The sequence below is a fragment of the Haematobia irritans genome, chromosome 4, assembly GCF_050003625.1.
Source record: "Haematobia irritans isolate KBUSLIRL chromosome 4, ASM5000362v1, whole genome shotgun sequence".
Classification (NCBI taxonomy): Eukaryota; Metazoa; Arthropoda; class Insecta; order Diptera; family Muscidae; genus Haematobia; species Haematobia irritans.
Window position 1 is genome coordinate 223457058 of NC_134400.1, and position 22335 is coordinate 223479392.

Consider the following 22335-nt stretch of genomic DNA (forward strand, 5'->3'; position numbering starts at 1 on the left):
TTGGTCAAATACTATAGATATTCATAAAATATTGTTTTAATTATGTTAGGATAGCTCCTAAGTTGACATTTTTACTTGATTCGGCCAAAATAAAACATATTTTGGTGTAATCGAGCTTAAAAAATAGCAGGAAATGTTTGCTATTTCAGCAAACAGTTTCTGCTGTCCCTTTTTCAGCAGACTTTCTGCTGTTTTAGCAGACTTTTCTGCTGTCCCTACTAACAAATTTCTTTGGGTGCACGGAGGATGGTGAACGCAGTGGACGCCCGAAAGAGGTGGTTACCGACGAAAACATCAAAACAAGCCACAAAACAGTGATGGCCGTTATTCAATAAATTTTTATTCAAATAACAAATAATTTTTTATTCGTTATTTTTTCATTTGGAATTTTTTGAAATCAAATTTCAACTGTTATCTGTTTATTTGTGTCACAAATAATTATTCGTCATTCCTTAGTTGTTATTTGTCATACAAATAATAATTTTTTTGAATCGAAAAAAATAAATTGAATTTATTGAATTCTTCTGATAAAATAATCTTTTTTTGAGGAGCGATAATTGTCTTTATAACTAGGAATGGAACCGGAAGGTACAACATCCAAAAATAGTGATTCAAGTGAATCTGGTTTTTCCATTTTTGATGGAAAATTCTACAGAATTTTAGAAGACGGAGTAAAGAATATCAGTGCTGTGTGCGTGAAATGTGAGCCTGATTTTGTTAAGATAAAAGGAGAGAAAAATTCAACATCAAACTTCATATCTCACCTTAAGAGGCGACATGGTAAGGATGCGTTTGAAGAGTACCAGAGATATAAACGCCTAAAACGTTCTCAAGCGAAGGAGGTAATGAGAAAAAAAAATTTTTCACATACGTGTATTATTTGAAATTTTATTTGAAACTTTCGAATAACAAATAAAAAGATAACAAATAAATTGAAGTTATTTGTTTTCACAAACGAATAAAAAAATTATTTATTCCAAATAAAAACTAAATGGAATTTATTCGTTATCTTTTTATTCGTTATTTAGAATAAACTTTGCCCAACACTGTCACAAAACATAAAAAAATCCAATATTTGGATATGCGGAAGCTCTGTGCAAAATGGGTGCCGCGCGAACTCTCATTTGACCAAAAACAACAACGTGTTGATGATTCTGACCGGTGTTTGCAGCTGTTAACTCGCCGTCTCCGAAAGACTCAAAAGTCCGCTGGCAAAGTAATGGCCTCTGTTTTTTTGGGATGTGCATGGAATAATTTTTATCGATTATCTTGAGAACCCATCAACAGTGACTATTATATGGCGTTATTGGAGCGTTTGAAGGTCGAAATCGCGGCAAAACGGCCCCATATGAAGAAGAAACAAGTGTATACGGCCGTAAGTTCGGCCAGGCCGAATCTTATGTACCCTCCACCATGGATTGCGTAGAAACTTCTACGAAAGACTGTCATTCACAATCGAATTACTTGGGTTGTGGTATCTTAAAACTTCTTAACATCGCTTTCTAAATTGTGAGTTAGTCCATACGTGGTATATATTAGACAAAAAAGTTATGTATAGTTAAGTCTACAAATAATTACGAATCGATATGTAGAGAGCACGGTACGTACACACAAAAAAATTTTTTTCTGATTCAATCACCAAATTAATTGATCCAATTAATTTTTTAATTGAAATGTCTTCAATCACGAAAATGATAGTATCAATCACAGTTTTAATTGGGCATAGAAAAAATTCTTGATTAAAAAATTAATTGATTTTTTAGCAAATTTCAATTAATTTTGTAATTGATTCAATTAAAAATTTAATTGATGTTGATTGCAAAACTCAATTAATTTATTTTAAAAAAGGTAACTATTTTTAATTACTTTCTGAATTGGCTTAGAGTTTTTATTTGGATTAACAAATGATTGTTTGAAATACATTTTTAATTAAAAAAAAAAATCAGCACTTTTTTAACTGAATTAGTCTTCCGAATTTGATTAAAAAGTTAATTGTATCAATTAATTTTTTAATTAAAATTTTTAAAATTTTCAATCATTGACTTAATTAACTTAATGTTTCTATCATGATTAAAAAGTTAATTGTATCAATTAATTTATTAATTAAAAAAATTTTCAACTTCAATTAACTTTTTAATTGGAAATATTTTGGTGATATTTTTTTTGTGTAGAGAGCCAGAATTGAAATACGGGGGTCGCTTATATGGGGGTTATATAGAATTATGTACTTGATATGGATCAATTTTTGTGTGATTGGGGATCGATTTATCTTATCTATAACTATAGACCGATATGGACCTAGTTAGGCATGGTTGTTAACGGCCATATACTAGCACAATGTACCAAATTTCAACTCACTCGGATGAAATTTGCTCCTCCAAGAGGCTCCAAAACCAAATCTCGGGATCGGTTTATATGGGGGCTATATATGATTATGGACTGATATGGACCACTTTTGGCATGGTTGTTAAATATCATATACTACACGCTCACAAAAAATCGCTTCTGTAACATATACTCCCAAACATATTTTGCTTCAAGCATATACATTTTTGGGTATTGCCCAAACATTTATATGTTTGATCTCTTCCAATATATAATATGTTTGAAAGCATATTGGTCTAAACAATATATGTTTGGGTAGTCTAAGTTCCAAACATTTTGTATTTTTGCATCCAAATTCAATAATGTTATCTTCCAAAAAACAATATGTTATTATGTGAACATATAATATGTTTGGAAGCATTTTGCACCCAAAAATATTATATGCTTAAAAAAAATTCTCCCAAACAATATTGTTCTCAAAATTTTATTTATTTATTTATATATTTACAATCAAAATGAATTATGAAAATAAACAGGTAATATAGGTGCTAACAACATAGGTTTTCGACCTGAATGCTCAAAATTTTGTTTCTGCCCAATTGTATATTCCCCCACATCTTTCTCACTTCCACGAGATTTTTTAGTTCTTAGCACCTTTTTCTGTAATACAAACATTGTAGAAGAAATTATTCAATTGTATGATTTTTTTTATTTTAATTTTACCTTTTGCCGGATGGGGATTCGAACAGCGGACCACACAGTTTGTAAGGATCATAGAAGTAGCTTATCAATTGCCCAAGGAAAAATAAAATGTTAATTTTGTAATAACAAGCAACAACCACCAACTTAATTCAATATCGCTCCCTGTTAAATAGCGCTCCAAGCTACTAAACACATATATTTTTATAGGCTATTTCTAAATTAATATATGTTTGCATCCAAGCATATTATATTTACAAACATTTTATGTCCCAAACATAATATGTTCTAACATATTAACATATATGTCCCAAACATGTTATGCTAGTTTATGAACATTATATGCTTGCACTCAAAAATATTGTGTTTAAAAATTTGTGTTCCAAACATATAATGTTTATAGCCAAACATATGAAAAACAGTCTTTTTCATCCGTGTACAACCACGTACCAAATTTCAACCACATCGGATGAAGTTTGCTTCTCCAAAAGGCACCGGAGATCAAATCTGGGGATCGGTTTATATGGGGGCTATATATAATTATGGACTGATATGGGCCACTTTTGGCATAGTTGTTGGATACCATATACTTACATCACGTACCAAATTTCAACCGAATCGGATGAATTTTGCTCTTCCAAGGGGCTCCGGAGGTCAAATCTGGGGATCGGTTTATATGGGGGCTATATATAATTATGGACCGATTTCGACCAATTTTTGCATGGGTATTTGAGACCATATACTAACACCACGTACCAAATTTCAACTGAATCAGATGAATTTTGGTCTTCCAAGAGGCTCCGGAGGTCAACTCTGATCGGTTTATATGGGGGCTATATATAATTATGGACCGATGTGGACCAATTTTTGCATGGTTGTTAGAGACCATATACTCACACCATGTACCAAATTTCATCCGGATCGGATGAAATTTGCTTCTCTTAGAGGCTCCGCAAGCCAAATCGGGGGATCGGTTTATATGGGGGCTATATATAATTATGAACCGATGTGGACCAATTTGTGCATGGTTGTTAGAGATCATATGCTGACACCATGTACCAAATTTCAGCCGGATCGGATGAAATTTGCTTCTCTTAGAGGCCTCGCAAGCCAAATTTGGGGGTCCATTTATATGGGGGCTACACGTAACAGTGGACATATTTGGCCCATTTGCAATACCATTCGACCTACCTCAATAAGAACTACTTGTGCCAAGTTTCAAGTCGATAGCTTTTTTCGTTCGGAAGTTAGCGTGATTTCAACAAACGGACGGACATGCTCAGATCGACTCAGAATTTCACCACGACCCGGAATATATATACTTTATGAGGTCTTAGAGCAATATTTCGATGTGTTACAAACGGAATGACAAAGTTAATATACCCCCCATCCTATGGTGGAGGGTATAAAAAGTGTTGTTCCACCAAGACAACGCACCGTGCCACAAGTCATTCAGAACGATGGCAAAAATTCATGAATTAGGCTTCGAATTGCTTCCCCACCCACCGTATTTTCCAGATCTGGCCCAACGACTTTTTCTTGTTCTCGGACCTCAAAAGGATGCTCGCAGGGAAAAAATTTGGCTGCAATGAAGAGGTCATCGCCGAAACTGAGGCCTATTTTGAGGCAAAACCGAAGGAGTACTACCAAAATGGTATCAAAACATTGGAAGGTCGTTATAATCGTTGTATCGCTCTTTAAGGGAACTATGTTGAATAATAAAAACGAATTTTGACAAAAAAAATGTGTTTTTCTTTGTTAGACCGTGGACTTATCAGCCAACCTGTTATTCATTGCATTTACATATCTGGATCTTACTTTGACTCATAAACTCACGTATCTTAGTTTTTAAACTTTTTCTTCCATTCTACAAATAAATAATAAACTCATAGAAAAAAGTCTGCTAAAAACAGCAGTCGATGGCTGTTGTTATATTTTTGTACTTCAGAGCATATTTAAGAACCAAATGTAGTTCTTGGTATATTTTTGCACTGTAATATACTTACAAGCTCCTATACGATCAGCAAACATTTTGTTTGCTGTTCAGGTTGAGTTAAGGTGGAATTACATACCATGCGGTCATGCGTACGTACGTTATATGCTATTGTCAAAAAAAGTTAAAATGTTGGAACTACAATTATTTGAGTTACACGACAAAAGTAACGTATGCATATGACGCATAAAGTTGACGAACTTTTAACTTTTCAATGCGTCGGGTGCGTTGACAACATGTAAACAAATCAAGAAACGAAGAACAATCTAAAATAGGGACGAGAAATTATTGATTGAAGTTAAAATACATAAAGTCCTATACTGTAAAAAGTGCGTGGAATACAAAAACATAACAAAAAGCGCAGAGGCAAGGAATGTAATCAGCAAATTCATGGGTGCTCCGACGCAGGCTGTGTAACTCAATTAAAGAATGGGTGGGATGGGTTGATATTTTTCAGTTTAAAGCACTCTAACAAAACTATTGCTTTCAAAGAGAAAATTCAACTCTTCAATCAACGGACGCATTAACGTATGGTATGTAACTCAATCTTTATGCCTCAATTTGATAAATATTCAGATTTTTGGATAAATACTACTGTAGATATTCATAATATATTGTTTTAATTGTGTTAGGATAGGTCCTTTTGACACTTTTATTTGATTCAACCAAACTAAAACAGTGACTATTTTCCTTTTTTCAGCAGACTTTTCTGCTGTCCCCAGTAACAAATTTCTTTGAGTGTATAAATAAAAGATTTCGAATATATAAAGTTATACACATAATAATAATGTTCGAATTCAGCAACAAATTAAAAGTTGTGCAACAGTTGCAGCGCAACCTTTTATTTCTGGAAAGGGCCACCAAGTTAGAACGGCAGTAGTGAAGAGAGACAAAGAAAAAAACGAAGATTCATAAACGTAAATTATACTTACCTCTAGAATGTCAAATTCCATGTAAAAGAGATTTTTGCAACTTGTCGAACGTCTTAAATCAGACATTTTTCTTTTTAGTTTTATTTATTATCTTCATTTTTGCTTTCATTTATTACTTTCCATTGTTTTGTGTTGTTTTTGGTTTCCATTTTTTTGTTTTTGATATAAGAAAAAACTATTTTACATCAAATTAGATTATATAGAACTAATAATAAATAATTAAATAAATACAATATATTCATAATAATAATAATAATAATATGCTACACATTACCATTATTTTTTGTCTTCGGTTTTTGTTTGCTTTATTTTTAATAATAAAAATTACTCAAAATACAATACAATTACGTTTACAAAGTTGTAAGTTTCCTTTTTAGAGGGATTTTGGTTGGTTTGCAGTACAGTGTGTGTACCGTTGCACACGATAAACGCACACACAAGTAAAACACGTTAATAATTCTCATCAGTTTGGTACATCTTTTTTTATTGTTATTGTTGTTTTACTTTATATTCGCTTAAGTGTTTTTAGAAGTATATTTTGTTTTTCTTTCTTTATTGGCTTTCATTAAATGTCATAGGTTGCTTTTTGGGATTTGGTTTTCCACATTTTCTTTAATTGTTTTAATAATTTTCAGTTTTTGTTTTTAAATCCTATTTAGTAAATATATATGGTGCATCAGGGTACAGAATGACATAGAAAATAAAACTTTTCAAAAGGATACAAATATTGATTTGGAAAAAAGGGCGGCTGCGACGTCAAAAACTACCATACAAATGAAATGGCGAAGAATTATGAATATAAAAGTATTTTGGGGGCGAATACCTACATATATTTAAGTGAACACGATGAGTACTGACGAAGTTACAATGAATTTATGATGAAAAATTTATTGTGGAAAACATATACCGATAAAAAATTGAAAACAAAAAAATGGTCAGGTGTTTGAATTGCATCTTTCACTTCTCTTTAGATGTGTTCTTCTCTTTAGTCTAGTTTGACTTATTTCTTTGAATAATTGTGAATTTTGTAATACAACGTTATAAAAAGGGTGAAGTAAATACATTGTTTATAGTGAATAGTTTTTCTCCGTAAATATGCAACAATCCATAATATATGCAACACTAATTTCTTTCTACTTCGCTTCTTTCACTTTCACACAAGCTACGGTTTGCTATGGTTTATCTATTTTTGCTCACTTTGCATAGTTATTGAATCCGTAACGAAATGTATTAAGAATGATGAAGGATATATCTTGTTTGTAATGTATGATCCATCTCTCTGAATAGGGTTTATCTATTTTGACCTATTTCTTTGTTTATATTCTGGTGTATTCTTTTCATAACATTTTTCTGAAGGCCTTTCTATTTTGGTTTTAATATTTGCTTAGTTGCTTAATCCGTACTGAGAATGATGAAGTAAATGCATTTCTTTGCAAAACATGACGATTCTCTCGCTGTAAACAGTGGACTATAGATATAGGATGAAAGGTTTCAATGTGGTATTCTTCATTTTTATCTATGTAGTTTTCTTCTGCTCTTTCTTATTGCATTTTTCTATAGTTTTGTCTATTATGGCTTTATTCCTTGCTTAACTATTGAATCCATATTGCAACATTGTAAGAAGTCTGTTGCTTCTAATCCATGATTATTCTTTCCATCCCATGGAGATTTATTCCAATAACGGCCATCTAGTTAGCTTGTCAGTTTAACGCTTCCTTCTAAATGATCTAGATATACATAAGTATGTACCTTGTATGTATGTATGTATGCAAATAGGTAGTAATGTATGTGTATCGTTTTTAGCTTATTTGTTTTGGGGTTTCTTCCCACAGTTAGAAGAGTTTTCTTAATTTGTGATTATATCAATTTGTCGAAAGTATGGGGATGTATGTTTTAGTTTGGCTTTTGGTTTTGCTGAAGTTATTTGTTCATACTATATCACGAGAGCTCCGGTGAGAATTGTGTATCCAGGGTAGGTCTTCGGCTGTTGGGATGGTTGCGTGCATTGACGGCTGCTTGATTACGTAATGGTGGTCCGGGACTACCATAACCAGCCGCATAGAGCTGTGGACATGAGTCTTTAATAAGCTCTTGTGTTTCGCGTAGCTGCCTCTGGACCTGAGGTGCCAAACGTTGCACACTAATGGCAGGTGGGAACCTATATTCAGTATTAGTTGTCTGTAAGAAATGTTAATGAAAACTATGAATTATATTTACTTAATTAATCGAAATAATAATTTTGTACAAAACTGTATCAATACTTAGTGCTTGTGGTGGGTCATAGAGCAGAGTTTCGAAAAAAAAACTTTGTATTGACTATGCTATCTTGCCTACCTACTGAATTTGCCTACTGAATTTGAATTGTACATTGTGGACGTATTGTGACGATTTTATAAATTTTTCCACATGAGTGACACTTTTCGAGATCTTTTCAACGTTTTCACGCACCATGGGAGCCACCGTGGTGCAATGGTTAGCATGCTCGCCTTGCATACCAATGGTCCGTGTGCTCAAACCCAGTTTCGACCGAACACTAAAAAGTTTATCCCCGCTTCGTAATGCTGGTGACATTGTTAGTGTATCAAAAGCTTCAAAGTGGTTTCACTGCAATGTGAAACGTCGATCGATAAGAAGGTCTCCTGTCAATGAGCTTAAAAAAGAATCGGGCGGCTCTCATTAATAAGCGAGAAGTTCACCAGCTTTAGTAATAATAACAATAGATAGAATAGTCTGAGCCTAACTAATTTAAAGTTTTCATGAAATAGAAGAATACAAGCATTCTGTTTTGTCTGTCGCATGTTGTTATGATATTTATTTGTGTAGAGTAAGGACAAACATTGAGCTAACGCATAACAAGAAGTTTTAGCACTAAATTTTGCAGTTAAAAAGTTCCATCGGCACATATTTGGAAGACGGTTTATTTTATACAACAATAATAAACCATTGTTAGTAATTTTCGGTATCAAGATAGGAATACCAGCTTGTACGTTGGTTTATTTGACACACCAAGGATTTTGGATGTGTAGACTTTTTGTCTCGACTCATTGACACAACTATAAAGCCAGAGGAGGACATTGCTATAGCGTGAGCCAAATTAGGAGATGATTGCTCCTCAGTTTTACGTTAAATATGGTTCAAAAAGCAACAGAAAAATTTAAAACAATTCAAACTGTCATAACCGCTATTACAAAAGTTTGAAGTTCCGGACTTCAAAGCTTATTTTACAAGAAACGATCAACTATCTAATGTCCAGGGATGTTCTCATGTTAAACCACATTATTATGGTGCCAATAAAATTAAGAAAATGCATTCTAAGCAAAGCAAAGGATGAAGGCATTAGCAAGAAACTACGTTTACTGGCCAATGATCGATGACATGGCTTTTGTCAAATAAGCCGATGGAGCGCATCCACATTGATATTGCTGGGCCCTGCAAAGATCTCTACTACTTTGTAAGCATATACTCTGATTCAAGATGGCCTGAACTACTACATCTTCAACTATCATAGGTTCTTTGTCTGAGACATATTCCCGGTATGGTGATCCTCATAGTTGTGTCCCTAACAATGGTACACAATTTGCAAGTGCTCAATTTTCAATATTTATAAGTGATCGTAGAATACAGCATATCAAAACAGCGCCTTATCATACTCAATATAATAGTCAGGCGGACCGGCTAGTAGGAACCTTGAAAAGAGCATTATTGAAACTTAAAGAAGAAGGATCAAGTTAGGAAAATTTGGAAACTTCTCTCCAAACGTATCAATCTACCACCATCCAACTCAAAGTCTCCATCGGAATTGTTCCTAAATAGAAGAAATGGAATTGCTGAAGCCTAAACCAAAATAAATTATAACCATAACCTTATACAAGAAAATATGTACAACATGAAGCAAAATCAAAATATTTTAACATTGATTAAATGGTTTACGCTCAAGTATACAGAAACTATAAATACTTTTGGTTACAAGGAAATATTGTGAAACGAATTGAAACAACAAGACCAAGAAAAAGACAAATTGATTCAGTCAAGAAGGCCAAGAAAAATACAAATTAATTCGTTCACATGCTAACCAATTGAAGAAACGGTACAATTCGAATGAAAATAATCAAGATCCGCACAACTGTTATTCGAAATGTTTCAATTGTGTCCCCAAAATAATACTATAGAGCTGTTTTCTTTTTGCACTGATTACAACTTTTGTATAGCAATCGTTGCACTGGTGTTCTATCCAGAATATCTATCAGTGCAAGTCGCACCATAGTCACCATGATATGCGAATTTTGTATTTGTCAAAATATGAGTTGGCAACTAAAGTAATACTCGGAAAGGAACAGAAAAATACAGAAAAGAAGAAGAAACGAACATGGATAAATGATAAAAAGTAAATAAACAAATACTATTTTGTTTGGATTTTGCGTTAAGGTGGGTATTAAGTTCAAGTTTAGCCACTAAATTCGTCGTTTTTTCCGATTACTTTCCTTTAATAATCCATTTTAAGGAATGCAAACTTTGTGAAAATTTGCTTTGGGTTATTCTATGTATAGTTTTATGCCTTTTTTGCTGATTTAGTTTTCACTTTAGCGGCTAAACTCGAACTTAGTACTCACCTTTACTCTCGTGGAATGTGTAATATTCTAAGGAGACGATACGGCCCCTGAGTCGATCTAGAGAAGGTGGTGTTAACTCTACAGCAAACATGACAGTAGCTGGTACAACTTCAACGGAAGAAGCCGACATAATTCCACCTAATGAAATATCTGGCATACCTCAAGAAATTTAAGTTGGAAGTGATCACGAATCTTCATTCCATTCCATCTACAGTCCCGATAACGAAAACAGGAAAATGAAGAACTTTTTTCAACATATACAACTTAAGTACAACAAGGAAACATCACACAAACAGTACTGCAGAACAATAAGTAAATTAGCAAAGCAAACAGAAAGACGTACATTTCTCCTTCAATGCCGAAAACTAGGAATAACACCAAAACATATAAAGAATGCAACAATACATACACCAGATCTTTTCAACAAAACAACAAGCAGACAAAATACACCAAAACTTGCAGCAAAAACTTCTCAACGTAAAGATCAGAGAGAGAGAGTGAGAGAGAGCCATATCACATTAAAACAGATAAAAACTGAAATTCACAACATTGAGAGAGAAATGGCACATACACTAAACAAGAGCAATGGAAAAGATATAACATAACAACATAAAATCAAGGACAAAACAGACTCATTTTTCCAAAATAGAGCGTCTGAAACAAGATCAATTCTCCAAATTTGACTTCCACTTCAACGTGGATTGGTCTATAAATCTTACAGACATTGAAATCGGTCGAGAAAGCAAATGGATGTTATTGTTGGGAAACAAATTCGCATTACCGATATGTAAAAAAGAATTTCGCCCCAGTACCACTGATCGCAGACATTGAACAATGGATACAGACCATAAAAGACTACAAGGAAAAGGATATCACAAGAGCAAAATGGGCCAATAGAATTTGCGAATACAAGAAAAATATAAAAAATACGGAGAAATAAAAATTTATATTAGGAATCTATGAAAACACAAAAAATTTCATATCACAACATAAGGACAAAATCAGAATCACTACTGCGGACAAGGGAAATAAGACAGTGGTAATATACAAAGAAGATTAGAACAACAAGATGAATGATATACTAGAAGACGAAAACACATACAGAAAAGTACGAAAATATCCAACTTCAAAGGACAAATAACAATATTGTACAAGAACTTTTCAAAAAAGAATATATTACAAAATGGGAAAAATTCAGGCTAACGTCAAATTGTGCGGTAGCACCAGAACTATACGGTCTCCCTAAAATACACAAAGATTGTGTCCCTCTCAGGCCCATCTCATCATCGATGAGAGTCCCATGCTATGGACTTGCACATGCTTAAGAATCTTTAATCCCCGACGTACAATGTGAAAAACTCAACGGAAGTAAAGGAGAAGATTAAGGTCGTGAATTTGGAAAAAGACGACTTCATTTGACGTGGTATCATTATTTACTAATATACCGACACACTTAGCTATTAGGATCATCATAGGAAAATGGAACAAACTTAAAGAATACACGAAAATTCCAAAACAAAAAATACTCCAAATACTTCAATTCTATCTTAACGATAATAATTACTTCAAGCAGGACGACACTGTTTACCATCAGACGTATGGTATGCCAATGGGAAACCCCCTTTCCCCGACGATAGCCAATATTGTGCTGGACAATCTTTTGGATGAAGTGATATTGGAGTTAAACAGTAAAAATATAAAAATTAAACTAATAAAAAAATACAATCTACTGGCAATAATCAACAAGGACGACGAGCAGGAAATAATGAAATTACCGAACTCGTATCACACCAAAATTCAGTTCACCATTGAAAAGGAGAAAAACGGAGAAATCCCATATTTAGATATGAAAATGATAAAAGATGGAAACTCAATTATAACACACTGGTACACGAAAACTACAGCGGCGGGAAGAATGATAAACTATCATTCAACCCAACCTAAAACTATGAAGATAAACACAGCCTCAAATTTTATACAGAAAGTAATGTACCTGAGAGATGACAGATTCAAAAGTCAAAATATATAAAAAATTAAAAATATTCTTCGACAAAATAGTTTTCCAGCACATCTAATTAACAAAATGTATCATAAAGAAAAAATACAGACTGAGAACTCAAACATTTTTTTCAGTGTCCCATTTACCCCCAAATTGACGGAATGCAAAACTTGGTTGAGATCAATAGAGGAAGAAACAACTACAATAGCATACAAATCAAACGACACACTGCAACGATTGTTTACAAAAAAAAAAAAAAAAAAACAGACAAAATGCAATTAGACAGCGTTGTATACAAACTAACATACAATGGAAACGAAAGGGAGATATGCAACATCAACTATGTGGGTACAACAATAAGACAATTGAAAATACGAATGGCAGAACATGAAGCCGACATAAACAAACATAGAGAAAGCACAGCTTTAGCACAACACATAAAAGAGAGCGGCCATCACATAGACTTCACACCTGTTAAAATTTTCGACAGAGAGAGAAATGAGAACAAACGTTATACACTGGAGAGCCTACGCATTCAACAGAGAATAGAGACGTCAATGAACACTAAGGAAGACAAAGATAACACCAACTTACAGTATTCCATTGCAATAATTTAAAGAGAAAACATACATAGTTCTGTGATATAGATTTTAAGTTTTGCTGCAATATTTACATTTTATTTATTTATTTAGTTATTATTATTGTTTGTGATGCCCAGTTTTAATAATTTATAAATGAAACAAATGTAAAACAATTGTAAGTAAGAATTAAAATCTACAATTAGTGAAATCTAAATAGAATTTATTTCAAATAAAAAATTCTCTGGAAAAGGTCTAAAAAGCCGAGGAAACGTCGGGAAAAAAGATGAAATAAACTTGCATTTATATACTGTTGCCTAAACATCCCATTAAAATAAACAAAAATCTGATTAAAACTAAGTGGTCATAAGAAGAAATGCGTTCCACCAAAAACTAATCGATATCACAGACTCGTAAGTGACACTGCAACTATCGCCAACTGTGATGGGGTAAATATATCAAAAAGTACAAAATGTACATGGAAGTATTTTGCCATCACTATTGTTACAAGAGCCATTTTATATTTTGTGAAACACCAAGCACAACTAGCTTCTTATATTTTATTTAAATAAAAATGATAATGAAGTGCTAAAAACATAGTTATTTCGCTTAAAATTGTGAAAGGTATATTGGTGAACAATTGTTGACTTTCCAAATGGAATAAAGTGATAGTTTTTCAAATATTTTTCGAGACACGCTGCCTCCATTGGGAATAAAAACACTGGCTGATAGACGCTACGACATGTAACTTGCAACTTGTAACTCAACATCAATCTTTTATTAATGCATAATAATATGTTAAATGTGATGTGATAGCCGTATAAATGTTATATTTATGAGAATTTATAAATGTTTAATAAAATTAATAATCATCTAAACAATCGGATTTTACTTGAGCACAATGATTCTTTTACAACTATCTTAAAATTCACTTTTTCTGATTGTTTGAAGGGGCTCTTATTGGCGTCGTTCTAAATTTATTAAAAAAGGCACCTAGTAATTGCACTCATGCGATACTTTTTTGTAGTAACTTGGCGTGGTACAACTTCTCAATAGTGACGGCGCTTTTCCGAGGAGTTTTGGATATCGTATACGACTGTTTTCGACATAGTGGGGATTCTCAGAAGCGCCCCCAAATTTAAAAAATGTTGGCAGGGAAGAACCTGTTTCATTCCGAATCGCACCAGAAAGTTAAAACTTTCGGAATATTTTGAACAATAGAATATTCAGATGTTTGTATTTCAGTAAATGTGTAAATTCAATAAGATTTTAATATCTAGAATCTATAGAAATCAATAAATTGGATGAAAATGTAAAAATTGCGACAAACTGGAGTACGGGCATCCGTCCTGCGAGAGACCACTCTGCGAAGGGCCAATCTGCACTTTATTTTCGAGGTTACCAAATGAATCTTGACAAAGTCTATGTGAAAAAGATCGCATTGATCTGCTTTAAAATGAAAACTAATGCGATATTATATTAAGGGTATCTGTATCTGTTGTACTAAGCATCAGGTTTTTTTTCTACCGTGGCTTGTCGGGCAATTCTTCAATTATGATAGTCTAGCCTATTCCCATGTTAGAATTAGGCTAGACTATCATAAATCGCTCATTTCATAGTAATGCGGAAGGCTAGGCTCCCTCTATGATATTTCGAATATTATTTGAGAATAACCCCTGATTGCTAACAAGTCGTTGCTAATAACAAGTCCTATCATTCCTTATGGAGAGTACTTCAGTTTACAATTCTTATCAACAGGAGCATTGAAACATTCGATTTTCGGATCTTTTCTATATATATTTTTTTAATATCTGAAACGATTGATGCCATTAATCCTTATGATTTCAGGCCTATGCTGAGAAATCATTCGAATTCATTTGAATATGTGTATTTTTTGTTGATGTTTTTTCATTATCGGTTCTGATTAATACTTGCCTGAACATTATGTACCACATCACCATAGTATGATGTAGCGGAAGAGGTTGATAATGACATTGATGATGATGTTTGTGTTTGGCCATGTGGAGTTTGTTGTGGTTGTTGTTCGTATTGTTGTTGTTGCTGGACATTAACATCTCCGTATTGTTGCATTGTCTGTTGTGATGTTGGCGGTATTGTTGACGTTTGGCCGTAATAGGTCATTTGCATATTTACAGCCGATTGAGTTGCCGCTCGCCCTCCATTGACGTAATTGAGTGGTGTTGTTTGCAGATTTGGCGGGCCAGCGGTCATAAATTGCTGATGTATTGGATTGGTCGGCGGGGGTTGTTGCATTTGTTGTTGTTGTTGTGTTAACGGACTAGAATTCATCAACAAACGGCTATCCACCAAACGCTTGGGGCTAACTTGACCGGTCTTTCCCAAGAGAGGCGACGATCCGGTCGGTATGGCCAGCATATATTGCGGTGGCGCCGTTTGTACATTGGGTGATTGATTTGCCACTGCCTGTTGCATTATTGCCAAGGTATTGGACGTATTTGCATTAATGTTGGCCATATTTGCCGACGCCGACGTCTCTACGGCATTTATACCCATTGGTATTTGGGGCATCACCGATATCTGGTGCAGCATGCCCGAATTCATTTGAGGAATGGTTATTTGCTTACTAGGCGTAAGTTTCAGTGTGCCACCTGCACCCGCTGATGGTGCACCAGGATGAGGTAGAAACTCTGAGTTTATAACTTGTGGTGGTATGGCCGTCGTCGTAAGCAATGCTCTTGGCGTCGTCTGTACCAACTGTTTAGCCGGAGTCTGACGTACTGGTGTTGTCTGTAGCGATCGACTTGCCGAGGAGCACATGGAAGCTGTTAAACTTGCCGATTCCCAATGCTGGACCAAGGCATTTAAACGGGCCTCTTCCAAGGCTATTTCCGTCTCGCTGTTCGAATCATAGTCCGGTCCCTGTGTGGAGACAATTAAGAGAATTAAGGTTAAGTGAAATGGTTGGCAATGGATCGAATGATGGAAATTACCTCTTCAATTTTTTTGTCGAGCATTCGGAAAAAATTCTGCTGACTACTGGAGATCTCCCTAGAGCGGGAAATTTTTAATTAAAAATGTGCTTCTGTAAGTTGAAATTTGCTTAAAGTTTCTACTCACTGGCTTTGTAACAGCGATAGGTTTCGGGCTCGCAGTAGCGACACCGATACTTCTTCGTCCGTTTCCACAGAGTCTTTATTGCTATTCTCTTCTGATTCGTCGTTTCTATCACGTTCGCGATTTTCAGCATCTTCGATATGCCCTTCTTCTTCATCTGTGTCGGCTTCGGAATCTCCTGCAATAAAACAGGAAAAATATAGCAGTTTAAACATTAAGCAAATTATATTGTCATGGGATATTTTTGTAATATAGAGGATACAACAAACTTGATTTGCATCCAAAGAATGACATTTAATAAACATTCAGTAAATAACTGATTTTCAATCCAAGGTTACAATTATTTAAAATAACGATATCCTCAATACGGATATCCCTCTATTTGGGACGCGCTGCTATATAGACAATGAAGTCGGTTTGTCCTTATACTTAAGTGACTCGATATGAAAACGTATAAATCAGAATTTGTTTTCTAGTATCAAGTACGCACAACTTAAATCTAAAAGAGAATTGTGTTCTAAAGGTGTATTTACTTCAATTCTCCGCTTTTTGGCTCGGAATCAAAAAGTAAAGACCGTCATGCTTTTTTTTAGAGCAGTTGTTAAAAGTGAGTGAAGGTAATGAAGCGAATGGCTAAGGGGACGAAAAGTAGATAATACAAGAAATAATGTTCCAAGAAGACCATGATGAAATGTTTTGAAACTTATCAAATGATCTTAGTCAGGATTGACACCTCGATAGTTTGTGCTGTGTGGATGCTAGGATTAGGAATGTATCATCTTCTTTCTTCAATGAATATATCGCCAACGTAATAAAAACATGACTGATGGACAACATAACGATAACATTATTATCGTAAGTCTTCTATCGACTGACGACAAAAACTTCGTGCTAAAAACAATTGTTATGTCATATAGGTTTTACAAACTCAAATAAACAGTTTTATGTACATGAAAATCTCACAGCTCAAAATTATGAGATATTCAGGCGGGCTAAAAAAACGAAAGATACTGGTATCGACATACACTATTCGAGGCATAGTATACGTGAAAAACAATGCATCTGGACAACTATACGTATTGAGGATATCAATGATTTCAAAAGGTTTTCTCGTCAAAGTGATGGAAGCCTGAACTCTGCAATATTTATTCGTCTTTTTGTATACTTATTCTTTGTTGTAGTAACACTAATATATTAAAGAAAGTTAAGTCATTTATGTTTTTAAATTTTAATATGCTTCTAAATTTTATACAAGCAAAAATTAAGTCACAAGGCATTACTTAATATATGAGCCGTTATACAATGTATAGTTCTGCAGATAACGTACTGGATATGGTAAGAATACTAGAATAAAAAAGCGGATTGAAAGTGATACATATAAGTGCCCAAAGCCTTAATAATAAAATGGATCAATTCCGACATATTTTTTCTGATTCCGTAGTAGATGTAATTTGTGTGTCTGAAACATGGTTTCAGCCTGCAGTATCAGACAATATTTTAGCGCTCCCAAACTATAATTTATTTCATGCTGACGGGGTCTCTCATGGAGGTGGTGTAGTAATATACATTAAAAGAGGTATAAAATGCAAGATTTTGTCTAAAACCGAAAATGGCAGTCGTATTGAATATTTATTCGTTGAGCTTACTATTGGTTCCAATAAACAAATTCTTTTGGGATGCATATATAGACCTCATCGCAATCTTGATTGTTCAGATCTGATAAAGCTTCTTGGTGATATTTCTTTTAAATAAGAAGACATAATTATTGCCGGTGATTTCAATTGCAACATATTTACAGACAATTATATTTCTGATTCAATGCAAGTAGTAGGGCTATTGCCTATTAATACGTCATTACCAACTCACTTCACGCCTACTCGTAGCAGTCTCACAGATCTGATCTTCACCAATTTCAAAAGACAAAGTTCTGTTGTACGACCAAATATCGGCACTTTGTTTTTCGAGACACGACCTGCTCTTTATTACTTATGAAGTTAGTCTCGTCGTGCCTTCGCCACACTTTTCATACAGAGATTTTAAAAGAATTAATATGGAATTATTAGCAAATCGCATAGATGAAAAAACTGGAATATTCTATATGATCATGAACATGTTGATGACCAGCTGGCTTTTTTACAGGAAAATATAAACTCATTTTTCGAAGAATTTGTTCCGCTAAAAACGAAACTAATAAACAACAAACAGTCTGTCTGGTTCGATAACAATATAATGCAACTCATCAAGGAGAGAGATACTGTATACAGAAGAGGGAAGAGATTTAAGTTAGATGAACTGTTTGACCTCTACAAAATTAATAGAAAACGTCTTTCTAAAGAAATCGAAAGCTAAAAGAGAGATCACTTTCGACGTAAATTTCAAGCTGCTATCGATGGAAAACAAAAATGGAAAGAAATTCGAAATGTTGGGATTGGAAAATGCGGTTTTAAATGTTGTTGACCTAAATTAAATGAATGCATATTTTACAAATGGAAATTATATTCATCGGACTAAAAGCGAATATAACGACATGTCATTTGCGGCTATTGAAAATGGATTCAGTTTTCGATGCGTGACGGAAGCGGAAGTTCTTAAAAAGTTTTTTCGATGTTAAGTCGAATTCAGTTGGTACTGACAGTTTATATCCATATTTTCGAAAAATATTATTGCCGGCGCTACTACCCCACTTCACATAAGTTTTTAACACAATACTCACAAAGTCTACTTTTCCAAAGGGTTGGAAAATTATAAAGATTATACCAGTTCCCAAGAAATGTAACAATTACCGACCTATCACAATTTTTCCATTTCTTTCAACAATCATGGAGTAGATAATGAATAATCAAACGAATACATATCTAACCGAAAATAATCTATTATGTAAACAACAATCCGGATTCAGGAAGTAACGTGGTTGCATCACTACACTTTTGGGAGTGGTTGAAGAAATACGACAAAAGCTACCCTGTAGGAAGACTGGGGTTTAGTGTCTCAAAGTCACCACTTTTGTCAACTGTTATGGTGACATAGTCAACAAATGGTCTACATTTGGTAGACATTTTTGACAGCTGTAAAAAATTAATATGAGCAAAAGAAATTTAAAAAGACTAGTGAAAAACAATCGTATATAAATATCGCAAAAAAAAACTTCGAGGAGAGGACAGTGAGCCTAGGCAGAGTTCGGTGGACATTTTATTGCGTCTTTGATGGATAGTACCAACAGATATCAGAGTTTTTAAGTTAAAATAGTGGTTATTCGAAACAGCATCAACCAGAAAGTGCCCATAGGAACTACCGAATAAATTAAAGGAGGGAAGCCTAGATCATAGCGGCTATGATAGGTAAAATCTGTATAAGCTACGTATTATATTATATATTATTAATTTTTCTATTTTCAGTCGTTATTGCCAATTCTGCGGAATTGTCTGATAAATATTTAAGAGATACATGCAAGTAAACCACTAGAAGCAAGTCACAAAATAAGAAAGATGGAAGCGATGACAACGAGGACAACTTGATCTAACATATTTATTGAACTAGCTATAGGACCCATGTGTAATTTGATTTCACTGTATGTTAATTTTGTGCAAATACACAAAATAAATAATAGAAATTAAATGAAAAATGTAACATTTTTTACAAAAAAAAAAAAAAAAAAAAAAAAAACAAACAAAAAGTGTTGACTAAAGGAGCGACAAAGTACTACTGACTCATTAGTTTCAATGTCTCCATATGGTCCCATAAGTACCATCTAGTCAGTAGTTCTACTGTCAGTAGTGGATTTTCAATGAGAAGCATATGTTAAATGTCTATAGTAAAATACATTGTGTGGGGTATACTTTGTCAGTAGTACTGGTGACATGGTCAGTAGTGATTCACTACAGTTTCACTATTGACATTTCCTACAGGGTAGATTCAAGCATGGTCCTCTTAGACCACAGTAAAGCATTCCACACAGTTGATCACGACATCTTATTAACAAAGCTACGTGTTTATTTCCATTTTTCTGAAACTGCATGCAAACTCATTTATTCATATTTGTCTGAACGCGCTCAATTGGTTTCTGTTAGGGATAAAATGTCAGGTCTACTAAATGTTTCTAAAGGGGTTCCACAAGGATCTATTCTCGGCCCTTTACTCTTTATTATTTATATTAATGATTTACCTGATTTTCTCCGCTCATGCTCTGTTCACATGTATGCGGACGATGTCCAACTGCATCACAGTTCTACTGATATATCGCAATGTAAAGCTGAAATAAATATCGATCTTCAGCTGGTTTCAAAATGGGCTATGGATAACATTCTGCATTTGAATCCTATAAAAACTAAATGCGTCATAATTACAAAACCTGGGAAAATTCACCGTAGGTATGCAAAATGGTCTCAAAATAGGCAGTTCTCCAATTGAATGTGTTCAATCATTGAAGAATCTTGGACTTGTATTTAAATCTAAACCTACCTGGACGAATCATATAAATTTAGTTGTTGGAAAAATACATGGAATGTTGAGAAATCTATGGGCAGTATAAACGTCAACACCTTGCAATATTCGCCTACTACTCGCCAAGACCTACTTGGTTCCAACACCATTATATGGGTGTGAGATATATGCAAATTGTTTCTCTGCTGATCTTTCTAAACGTAATGTTGCATACAACAATATAGCACGCTATGTATACAATAAAAAACGAAGAGACAGAATCTCGCAATTTTCGTTTCTCATCTTCCATAGTCTACTTCAACGAAGATGTTTACTACAACTTCATAAAATCATATACACTCGTGAGCCCCAGTATCTATACAAACATATTAAATTTGCAAGGTCAAATAGAGGAAGAATACTTATTCAACCCAGAATAAACTAACAAACATCCGAGAAACAATTCCTTATATTCAGTACGCGTCTCTGGAACTCCCTCCTTCGAAACATACAATGATTAAGTAATGCTAATCAATTTAAAAAGAAGCTATTCCAAACACCCATAAGCGTAGGAAGGCCTCTGGGGAGGGGGCTTAGACCCCCCCAGAATTTGAAAACCTATTTACGATTTTACATTTTTATAAAAATTAAACAAGTATAAAGGATGATACGGTCAACATTTGGTCAATATAAACTTGACGTATTTCTTTCAATTTTGCATTTTGAAGGTGTGTGTGTGTGTAGAATGTTGTTGCTATTTTGATTTTGGAATTCACTCTTCAGTTGTCAAAATGCCGTCCAAGCAAGAAGAGCAGCGTATCAAAATTTTGCTCGCGCATCGCGAAAATCCGAGCTACTCGCACGCAAAGCTGGCAAAATCGCTAAAAGTTGCCAAATAAACCGTTACAAATGTAATTAAAGTGTTTGGGGAACGTTTGTCGACAGCCAGGAAGTCTGGATCGGGGGGAGATCGAAAACCGGAACCGGAAATAAATCGATAACAATACAAAATGACAACTAAACTTAACGATACTGTCAAGCAATGTCGAAGAACAGCTTCCGTAAAAAATCATAAAATCATCCTCTCTGTTTGAAATCAACATCCATACTGGCAAGAAGTACAATGAAAAGAAATAAATCCAATTTTGATGGGTTTAAAATCAATTTAGATGGGTTTAAAATCAAACCTTTTGTTTTTTCTTTCGTTCCACTGTACTAATATTGGATCGTTTCCTACCATCTGGAGTGCAAAGTCAACTATTACTCCGAATAGATTTGACTTTATTTCGGCTCACGAGATTCCACTTCTAACAGGTTGATCTTCACTCCCGCACACATACAGAATTTTTGTTGAATTTTTTTTTCACTCAAAAAAATCCTTTTTTGTACTTTCTTAAAAATTGTATTTTCCATCCCTGATACCAATTACTGAGTCGACTTAGTCCGTTGGCATATTGTCATGTTGTTGACCCTTACATGATCAACCAGAATTTATCAATGAATTCAAAGAGCAGATCGTACTAATTAGCGCTATATACAATTTGGGTATTGTCTGCTTAAATTGGTTTTACTACATAAAGAACATATTTCCAAATAAAAAAAATGTACATGTATATATTTCTGTAGCCCCACCCGTTATCCATGACTATACCAGACCTTACCGTAAATTACATGTCCACCTGCA

The 22335-nt window shown here is 34.2% G+C and overlaps 1 protein-coding gene and 1 long non-coding RNA gene across 5 annotated transcripts in view; one reads left to right on the forward strand and one right to left on the reverse strand.

Moving 5' to 3' along the window:
- Positions 1-5980: 5980 nt before the first annotated feature.
- The window catches only part of tow (target of wingless repressor), a 46831-nt gene continuing 30476 nt past the window's right edge, over positions 5981-22335 (reverse strand). For 3 of the 4 annotated variants that reach the window (XM_075305723.1, XM_075305722.1, XM_075305724.1), the window contains exons 3-6: positions 16236-16410; positions 16109-16166; positions 15072-16037; positions 5981-8127 (exon numbers count right to left, since the gene is read on the reverse strand). In XM_075305723.1, coding sequence (XP_075161838.1) covers positions 7888-8127; positions 15072-16037; positions 16109-16166; positions 16236-16410 — 1439 coding nt within the window. In that variant the 3' untranslated portion in view covers positions 5981-7887. The remainder of the gene's footprint in view (positions 8128-15071; positions 16038-16108; positions 16167-16235; positions 16411-22335) is intronic. The other variant, XM_075305725.1, reaches the window with a different exon arrangement.
- LOC142237044 (uncharacterized) lies at positions 18747-19854 on the forward strand. Its single transcript, XR_012722309.1, has 2 exons — positions 18747-19570; positions 19628-19854. It is a non-coding gene; the product is annotated as an uncharacterized LOC142237044 (long non-coding RNA).